Consider the following 9,695-nt stretch of genomic DNA (forward strand, 5'->3'; position numbering starts at 1 on the left):
GGAGGTTGTCTATACACATACATGCATTTCTGCACATTTTTTCTGAAAATGGAGAAGTACCATTTTCAAGGACAGGATGGGTGAAAAAGCAGCCAATGCTTTATTACTGTGTAACTGTTGTGTAATGTTTTTTCTGCCTTATCTGCTTTTATGTTTTTATGATCAGTTGGTTGTGTTAAAGGAAGGTGGCTGGAGAGCCGCACAGGAATCTTTGATGTAAATCCTCTGTTAATGTTTTCAGCTCATTATTTGGCAGCCACTGGACAAAACCCACTTGACCTACCTGTCTTTGCCAAGTGTGAAAATTGCAGAAAAACAAGACCATAATTATTCCACTGTTCATGTTACTTTTGGAAGCACTGGAGTGCAACTCATGGAGATCAGATAGTCCCGAGCTTGAAAGTGTTGAAAGGGGTGTTACACTTTCAGCTCATCCAGCAAAACGAGCTGTGGTGAGGCATCTGTCTGTCCATTTGTAGTTCACAAGAATCACAAATATCACAACTAGTGGTCAGAATTTAACCAAACTTGCTCACATTAATCACCTAATGGGTTCTCATGGACACTGTGCTGAAGCTCAAGGTCACATTTATAATCTGACAATCTGATTACTTTGATCCGAGCCAGAGTCATCGAGTTTTACAGGCTTCATACTGACAAAGGTGTTATCCAACATCTGCCACACACACTAAAAGTAACATGGTTCAGACAAGGAGCCTTCCTGACACCTTTGAGTTACGACAGTAGCATTCCCTGTAAAGCCATTAGATTGACCAGTAATTAACAGATATTGTTAAATAACAGTGCACATAAGCATGTTTTCCGATGTTTACACTTTACACGTTCTATACCTGGCCCAGGTTTCAAAAATCCCTATTGTTTATGCATCAACTTGGTATTCCATTTGAATCATGGGTGGAAGTTTGCATTTGGTGGAGCGCCATTAGAATAGAACCAATGTTTTCAGGAACTCGGGAGTTCCCTGACAATATCATGTTTACTCGTTTTCTAAACCCAGAAAGCACACTCAGGCAACAGTGTGTGAGATGCAAGTGTTTATTTAGAAAGTGCTGAGAGGAACTGAGAATCTCGGAAAAGGCAACAGTGTTAGTTTGTTCACGGAGATGGACTCATCTTACATCCGGAGAGGGAATATGCTGGTGTGCAGACTAGGTGAAGAATGACCAGGCCATTGAACTTTCAGTTGGTACTGAGTTCTGCAGATAATTGTAAGGCTGAGGTGTTTAGGCACAATACCGGCTGGGACCTGGAAGAGCCATGAGGCTGAACTGGTAAACCCTTCAGGTGAGTGAACATGGTGTGTGTCTGTGTGCTGTAGTGAAATCAAAAACAGTGAGAATACTGAAGAAATACAAAAGGCACAGATGGAGCAAATCTACCATCATAGTGGACTGTATGATGGGAATCACAACCACAGCCTAATGGTAGATAGGGGTGGGCAGATGGACTGGACTGGTCGCTTTTCTACTCTGAGCACTCAAAGCGCTTTACACAACTTGTGCATTCACACCCAGTCACACAAGCACATTGTTCTAAGCGCTTTCTAAGTAGCATTCACACACTCATACTCCGATGGATGCATCGGAGAGCAATTTGTAAGACTGTGACCTGATCAGATATCACTGGACTTCACTACTATGAAATAAAACATGTTAAGTAAAAAGTGAATTCTAACAGTTTGAAAGTCCATCCATCCATCCATCCGCTTCCGCTTATCCTTTTCAGGGTCGCGGGGGGCGCTGGAGCCTATCCCAGCTGTCATAGGGCGAAAGGCAGGGTACACCCTGGACAGGTCGCCAGGGACAGACAACCATTCACACTCACATTCACACCTAGTGACAATTTGGATTAATCAATTAACCTATCCCCACAAGCTGGATGTCTTTGGACGGTGGGAGGAAGCCGGAGTACCCGGAGAGAACCCACGCAAACACGGGGAGAACATGCAAACTCCACACAGAAAGACCCCGGCCTGATGGTGGAATTGAACTCAGGACCTTCTTGCTGTGCGGCAACAGTGCTAACCACCGTGCCACCGTGCTGCCCCAGTTTGAAAGTCATAGGGTTATTTTGATAATGCGTTTTATTGGCTTATTAACAGATAACACCAGCTAGTTTGTGAAGAACACTATGTCTACTTAAAATGCTTGATATCATCCTATAAAATTATTATTTGAAATGATAATGTAACGGAGCGGAAAGGCTGATTATGCTTCCAAGATGGTTTGTGTTTTTTAAAAGGAAGGAAACCTTCCTCAAAGCGGGCAGAGCAGTGGAGCCGCCGAGGGAAAAGCACACGATACAAAAACTGTAGAATTAAAAATACAATTTATTATATTTAAATAGTTAAAAATATAAAATGAATTAAAACAACCTTGGCCAAGGGAAGACACAATAAAAATCAATAACACACAACATTAAAAGTCCAGTGGAATCCACCACGGCCTAAAAGTCACAGAAAACTAAGAGGTCCAGCGTAGTATTAAAAGAGGGAAACCCAGCGGAGTCCTCGCCTTCCTCCCCGCATTCCACGTCCTGGTGCACTGAAGAAAGGGAGGGGGCGGTAGTCACCATTCCTTTGGCAGTTTACTTTATAAAAAGGATAAGTCAAAGACTTACCCGGGTGGGCAGAGCTCTCAACTCCGCCCGCCGCTTCCTCAAACTGCAATCGGCACCGCGGTCTCACTGCTTCTGTTCTCCCGCAGTGCACGAGCTGGCTCTTGTCGTTATAGCCACCAGACTGCCGCTACGCGTCCCTAGTCGCTGGTCATCTGCCTTTTTTCCCTCTGATCGTTTCCCCTTTCCAGTCGCTGGTAATCTCTCTTCCCAGTCGCTGGTCGTCTGCTCCATCTGATCATCTCTACTCTCTGATCGTCTCTCGCTCTCCCCTCTGATCGTCTGTGTCTTTCCTCTGTCTGTCTCGCATTCTCCGTGTTCCATTTGCGTTGAACACCGGCTCCAAACCTCTTATGTGTCCTTGAGCACTCTGTAAATTACCTTTTCTTTTCTCTCAGGTGTGTCCAATTAGTAAAAACGGGGGAAAAGGCGGAGTCTCTCCAGGACAATTTGCCGGCAACTAAAACATGCAAACTAAATAAAACACTGCACAAAAATATAACCAATGCATGCAATATAAAAAATAAATATGTACACTTCACATTAAAATACAGCACAGCAAAACAACGTCCGTCCTTCCCTGGATGACATCAACAGCATCTTTTTTATTTTAAAATTGAAAGAAAATTATAATTTGCCCCATTTAGATGTTTTAAAGATGGATTGCTCTAATACTTTGACCACCTTTTTTCCCTCGTTCACCACACTGTGCAAACGGTACATGCATCCCTGTGCTTAGCTCGCTTGCTACCAGTGTTGGTCAAGTTACTTGAAAAAAGTAATCAGTAACTAATTACTGATTACTTCACCAAAAAAGTAATCCCATTACTTTACTGATTACTTATTTTCAAAAGTAATTAATTACTTAGTTACTTTTTAAAAACACGATTTACAACCTGAAGAGGTGATAAAGCGATAGATCTTTCAGCCCAATTCTACTTTTTCTACATAATCCCTCATACAAAATGTAATCAAATGGAAAAGTCTCTTTTTTTAACTTGTTTTATTAGTTTTAATCTTTTAACTTTATGCATCAAGCAAAAATTTAATTATATGCAACATTCTCTGACTTGAATAAATTAGTTTAACATTTAAACCTATTTTCTGCACATTCCAGCACATAAAATAAAATATTTTTTGTGTTTACACTCACTCTTTCAAATAGATGCAAGTAAAACACAGCAGAAAATAAATAAAGTCAAAGACTCAGCGGTCCTGTTGCTCTATTTTCACATGTAAAGCAGGACTACGGTAGGCGGAGGTTTACCCTGGTGCAGGTGTGCCGAGGTCAGTTGATATATCTGTCTATCTATCTATCTATCTATCTATCTATCTATCTATCTATCTATATAATTAAGAAAAATATGTATTTAAAAATTCTATTCCTCAGTTTTTTTAAATACTTTACTGCTACATCGAGTTCATGTGATTCCTCCCCAGCCAAAAAAAGAAGAAGAAAAAAAGAAAGAAAAAGGAAAAACGTTAAGAAAGAGACTCACAAATCACAGCAGGCAAAGGGGGGTGTCGTCCCATTTTAACCCCTCGAACTCTCAAACTCGTTCAAAGTTCAGGAGGCGTAAACGGAAATGATCCAAGGGCTGGAGTCCGTTGAAAGGTGATGTATGAATCCAGCAGCAGGTCTGACATATTCGTCTTTTTTAAAAAACAAAAATGCTTGCATATATTTTGTGCACCGCGTTGGCAGTCTTGCCCTTACTGATTTACTTCCGGAATCCTTATTTTTTGAAAGATTTAACATACACATTTATTTCCATTTATGTCGGTATACGCATGAGTAGAATCAAGAAAAAGTTTTACAGTATTTTAGATCGTTTTCTGGACAAAGTGGCGGAGCATCCGCATAAGAAGTTCATAGTTTACGAGGAAAGCTCCTACACGTACAGCCAAGCCGACAGAGAAAGCAACAAAGTGGCCAGGGCTCTGTTAACGCATGCCCACCTCAAGCAGGGGGACACGGTAGCCCTCTTCTTGGGCAACGAGCCGTGGTTTGTATGGATGTGGCTCGCACTGTCCAAGCTGGGATGCACAGCGTCCTTCCTCAACGTCAACATAAGATCCAAATCCCTGCTGCACTGTTTCTCCTGCTGTGAAGCCAAAGTCCTGATCGCTGGCGCTGGTAAGCTGCGTAAATACTGCAGTAAGCTGTTGGGGTTTGTTTTAATGAAATTAACTTTAAACGTGCGCATATCTTTCGTTTTTTAATATCACGTGATCATATTGTCTAATTCATTTAAAAAGATCTTTTTGTATCTCTGACTATTTTTTTTAATCTGGGAGGTTTGGACTGCACTAAAGTTGCATGGGTATATCTTATTAATTTCACCATCAAATAGATCGACTGTTTATTAAACACACATTTATGTAACCCTGTAATGACTGATCAGCACCTCTTTTCTTTTTACCTCCCTGGCTCTCAGACCTTCAAGGAGCAATAGAGGAGGTGCTGCCCACTTTGAAGCAGCAGGGTATCCTTGTGTTTATCCTCCGTGAGCACTGTCATGTGGACGGCATCGAAAGCTTCTCTGACAAAATTCAGATGGAGTCAGACGAGCCCCTGTCCCGTCAGCTCAGGGCCAGCATTAACATCAAGAGTCCTGCGGTGTACATCTACACATCAGGAACCACAGGTAACCTCGAGGGCTTATCTGGCCTTGACTTCTAATCTATGTTCATACAATTATCATGCAGAGGTTGAGTAAAAGGATGACAATAAAACTGTACTACATCTGCTCTTATAGGGCTTCCAAAAGCAGCTGTGATTAACCATGAGAGGGTATGGATGCCAGCTTTTGCCCTGACCTTTGCTGGTGTGCGCTCAGACGATATTGTCTACATATATCTGCCTCTGTACCACACTGCTGGCTTTCTTATGGGACTTTGTGGAGCTATAGAAAAAGGTAACACATAAAATATTACCAAAAAATAAAACCACAAATCAAGATTTCACCTGAATTTATTGCAGGTTAAACCAACATATACATGACCTCAAACTACACCCGCTTCTATAGTTTGTACTTTGAAGTCCTAAAGTTCGCCTTGCAGAGTTTACAACACTGAACTCTTAGCATGAAGCGGCATATTTGCTGAACTCTGTATCTTTCCATTTTTAGGCACCACTGTTGTTTTGAGAAGCAAGTTCTCTGCCTCCAACTTTTGGAATGACTGTAGAAAGTACAATGTGACTGTCATCCAGTACATAGGCGAGGTCATGCGCTACCTCTGCAACACACCGAAGGTAAACACAAGTTTAAGGTGTCTGTGAAGGTTCTCAGTCATCCAGGTCATCGTAGTCAAAGGAGCTTGCAAAGAAAAGCGTCTGGACTTCTTTAAGTTACTTGAAGACGTTTCACCTCTCATCCGAGAAGAACTGAAGAAGCTTCTCGGATGAGAGGTGAAACGTCTTCAAGTAACTTAAAGAAGTCCAGACGCTTTTCTTTGCAAGCTCCTTTGACGAGTTTAAGGTCATAATTTACTAATGACGATATTGGGATATGCATTAGAAGCTCAAACTGTTTTAATGATTTCTACCAACCTGCTTCAGTCAGGAGCATTGTTTCTTATGGTCATTGTTTATGTTCTCACCTCTCCTTTGGCCTTCTTTTAGAGAGACAATGACAAGGATCATAAGGTCCGACTGGCCGTAGGGAACGGAATAAGGGAAGACACCTGGGTTGAGTTCCTGGAGCGATTTGGGAACATTTGTATCCGTGAATGCTACGGAGCAACTGAAGGGAATGTTGGCTTTATTAACTATGGTGGGAAAATTGGAGCTATGGGCAGAGAACATTTTCTCTACAAAGTAAGATGTAGATTGGGAGATATAACCATGTGAAAAAGAAAGCACACCCTCTTTCAATTCTAAAGATAATTAGTCCACTCTTTTTTACAACGTCATTCTAGGCTGTTGAGGTTTGGGAGCATTCATTTATGCATTGATCTATTAGGGTCCAATCACATCATTTCAGTGAAGTTCAGGTCTGGATTTTGACTTGGCCATTCCAACTTTTTTTTTTCTGTAGTTGCTCTAAACATTAAGTCTGAGCTTGAGGTGATTTTACTTAAACGTCTACTCCTGGGAAGACTGAAAACTGTTTTGATCTTTTGCCACTTGTGAATAATCTTCTTACTGCAGAATGATGGATTTCCGATTTTTGGGAAGTTGCCTTGTAACCCTTCCCAGACTGATGTGCAACCAAAATTGCTTCTATAAGATCACTGCTGATGTCTTTCCTAATGGCATCCTGTTAACACAACACTTAAGTGCTCCAGACCAGCAAACTGCAGAAATGTCTGCTTCCTTTTTCCACACACTGCTTCCGCATTTTGGCTGAATCTTTGTTAAAAAGATAATGACAATGTAACATCTTGTGTGTTGTTACTCGTCTGATGTTGTATTTACTTGATTGTAAAACCTATTCCAAACCAGATTAATATATTTTATTTTGTCTTGATGCATAAAATCTTTGAAGTGAAGAGTGGGTGAAATTTCTTTTTCACATGACTTTTCTTGTTTTTGTTTTTTTCAAATGTTTGCTGGTGTATACAGCCTATATAGTATATGCAAATTATATGACTAACTCCTTTTTCTCTTCAATGTATCTGTAAACTGTTTCAGATGGCATGCAAATATGCCCTCATAAGGTTTGACACAGAAAAAGAGGAGCCAGTCAGAGACTCTAGAGGATTTTGTATTGAAGTCCCAAGAGGTGAGCCTGTTTCCTAAAGTGCCGTCTTGACTTTTAAGCTACTACTTAAACGTATGCTGTTACTTTTACTCGCAGGAGAAACTGGTCTGCTTGTGGCAAAGATTGGAAAAAGAACACCCTTCAGTGGCTATGCCAAGGACAAGCAGCAGACAGGCAAGAAGAAGCTAAGAGATGTGTTCGAGAAGGGCGACATGTACTTTAACAGTGGCGACCTTCTAAAGATTGACGACGAGGGATTTCTCTTCTTTCAAGACCGCATTGGAGACACTTTCAGGTCTGTGAAACATAATAAATGAATTTGACAATCTGGGTGAAAGGTCAGGACAAGGAGTACCAGAGAGTGTTTTTGCCTTAAAGTAGACATGAAACACTTTATTCTGCAATAAAAAACTGACATAGATGTAACACTGTCTGTGAAGCTAGATTTAAAAAAATAAGTAAAGCAGTAAAACCCTCATTTTGAGATATATCATTTCAGAATTACAGACATTGTGGTATTATATCTGTTACAGGTGGAAAGGAGAAAATGTGGCAACCACGGAGGTGGCTGACCACCTGCTCGCAGTTGACTTTGTTGAAGAGGCTAATGTCTATGGTGTGAAGGTGCCAGGTAATAATGACACTAAAAGCAAGATTATTGTGATGTATGTCTCATAAATATTACAAACATCTTTTTTTTCCAGAATTCTAAGAAAAAAACTCAGAATTCAGAAGTTTTTTCTTGGAATTCTGAGATTAATCGCATATTTCTGACATACTGAGGAAAAACTCTGAATGTTTGGATTAATGTCTGGATTCTGAGGGTATTTTTTCTTCTTTTTACTTTGACCTTCACTGAATAGGACACGAGGGAAGAATTGGAATGGCAGCGCTGAAACTGAAAGAAAATATGGACTTTGATGGCAAAGCTTTATATCAGCATGTCAAAAACTACTTGCCCAGCTACGCAAGACCACGCTTCGTTCGCATACAGGTAAATAAAGTTCAATGAATGATCACATTAAGATATATCTGCATACATCTTAGCAATAATCCCGTAACCATTTCATTTTTCTCTGGCAGGATGCATTGGTAGTGACGAGCACCTTTAAGCAGATGAAGGTGAAGCTGGCAGAGGAAGGTTTTAACCCTGCTCTCATCAAGGATCCTCTGTTTTACCTGGAAGACAATAAGGGCTACATACCCATGACTCAGGAGTTATTCAACTGCATTGCAGAAGGAAGACTCAGGCTTTAAACGAGTTCAGCGCTGATTTTTTTATTGTCAGTCTCAAAAACATTAGTGTTGATTTATGACAAACAACATTTACATTGTGGATATACAAACATATAATGGCATGCATTTCATTTTTTTATATTTCAACTGTTTAGTCTGAAATACTTTCTTTTTTTTAAAATGATTTTTATATGAGTAAATCCCATATCGCCGACACTGTTATTTGGTGACTGTGTTGGTTGACTGTGTGCTGAAGTAAACTGCTTATCAATCAATAGGTGAATTATTGTGTGGATGTGAGGTACACTTTGTGCTGGTTTTGGGCTCGTCAGAGGAGTTTAGGAGCAGTGGAAGTTTCCAGTGGCGTAGGAGGGGGGGCTGTGTTTGTTACGGCAGAGGAAGACATACAGTTCACTCTTCTGCAGGTGGAGGGTAAGTGCTTTTGAGCTGCTGGAGAAACCTTCAGAGGGCAGCAGAGCTGGTGCCGACCACACTGCACCCACTGGTTACAGAAGCTGGGAATGTATGAAAGTATTGTTGCAAAATATGAGAAGTTGTAGAATAAAAAGGAACAATTTGTAGAAAAAATGTGAACGTGTACTTTGAAATTTCCACCTGTACATATTCTTCTCTACACACTGCACATGTGTTTTAAATGTAGTTACAGAAAAAAATATTCACAAATGTGTTGACTGATAGACTGATACTTTTGCAACACTGTTTGCGAGGAATGTGTTGCAAAACTTGTAACTGAAGGGTGGTCGGGGTTATAGGGGATTGGGGGCGGAGGGACCGGGAGTGGAGGTCAGCCAATGAGAAGGCAGGAGACAAAGAGGCCTCATTCTCTGCTCTGCCACGCTGGATTTACAACCACATAAGTGAGTAAATCAACATACACAGAAATCCCTCATTCCTTATTAGCAGCGGCAGCAAAAACTGGAGTAAAGACAATTTTAGCTTATTGTAACGGTGCTAAGTAGTTTAAATAAATACCAGTATAAATTACCTGATCAGTGTTCTTCCTTGACATTAGCGTTTGTGCAGTTTTTTGACAGACATTCCGACCACGTTCCAGAAGTGTCTTTAGAATGTCACCATCATCACCTTTCTCAGGTC

General features: G+C 40.8%; 1 protein-coding gene and 1 long non-coding RNA gene across 3 annotated transcripts; one reads left to right on the forward strand and one right to left on the reverse strand.

The window, feature by feature from the left end:
- Positions 1-2,332: 2,332 nt before the first annotated feature.
- LOC146718951 (uncharacterized) lies at positions 2,333-4,193 on the reverse strand. The gene is made up of 2 exons (XR_014920649.1): positions 4,137-4,193; positions 2,333-3,097 (listed from the first exon to the last, which is right to left on the reverse strand). It is a non-coding gene; the product is annotated as an uncharacterized LOC146718951 (long non-coding RNA).
- A 9-nt stretch (positions 4,194-4,202) lies between these two features.
- Positions 4,203-9,278, forward strand: LOC146718952 (long-chain fatty acid transport protein 2-like). 2 transcript variants are annotated; one of them, XM_085458039.1, is made up of 11 exons: positions 4,203-4,252; positions 4,606-4,774; positions 5,076-5,285; positions 5,397-5,555; positions 5,769-5,893; positions 6,263-6,457; positions 7,274-7,364; positions 7,440-7,638; positions 7,877-7,974; positions 8,207-8,337; positions 8,427-9,276. In XM_085458039.1, exons 2-11 carry the CDS (start codon positions 4,654-4,656, stop codon positions 8,598-8,600), a joined length of 1,503 nt encoding a protein of 500 aa, XP_085314165.1. In that variant the 5' UTR covers positions 4,203-4,252; positions 4,606-4,653; the 3' UTR covers positions 8,601-9,276. The 2 variants fall into 2 exon arrangements, with proteins under 2 accessions (XP_085314165.1, XP_085314159.1); XM_085458033.1 differs by lacking the exon at positions 4,203-4,252 and having other exon boundaries at positions 4,309-4,774; positions 8,427-9,278.
- Positions 9,279-9,695: the final 417 nt, after the last annotated feature.

Source organism: Copadichromis virginalis, linkage group LG1 (genome assembly GCF_057382275.1).
Source record: "Copadichromis virginalis isolate Kocher_CV1m ecotype Utaka linkage group LG1, C_Virginalis_male_GT1.1, whole genome shotgun sequence".
Taxonomy (NCBI): domain Eukaryota; kingdom Metazoa; phylum Chordata; class Actinopteri; order Cichliformes; family Cichlidae; genus Copadichromis; species Copadichromis virginalis.

What these genes read in the sequence shown, in the direction of transcription:
- LOC146718952 (XM_085458033.1), top strand. Translation starts at nt 4,309, where the DNA reads ATGCTTGCATATATTTTGTGCACCGCGTTGGCAGTCTTGCCCTTACTG. An exon ending in TTGTGGAGCTATAGAAAAAG is followed by an intron (nt 5,556 to 5,768) that starts GTAACACATAAA and finishes TTCCATTTTTAG; the next exon opens with GCACCACTGTTGTTTTGAGA. An exon ending in CACGCTTCGTTCGCATACAG is followed by an intron (nt 8,338 to 8,426) that starts GTAAATAAAGTT and finishes TTTCTCTGGCAG; the next exon opens with GATGCATTGGTAGTGACGAG.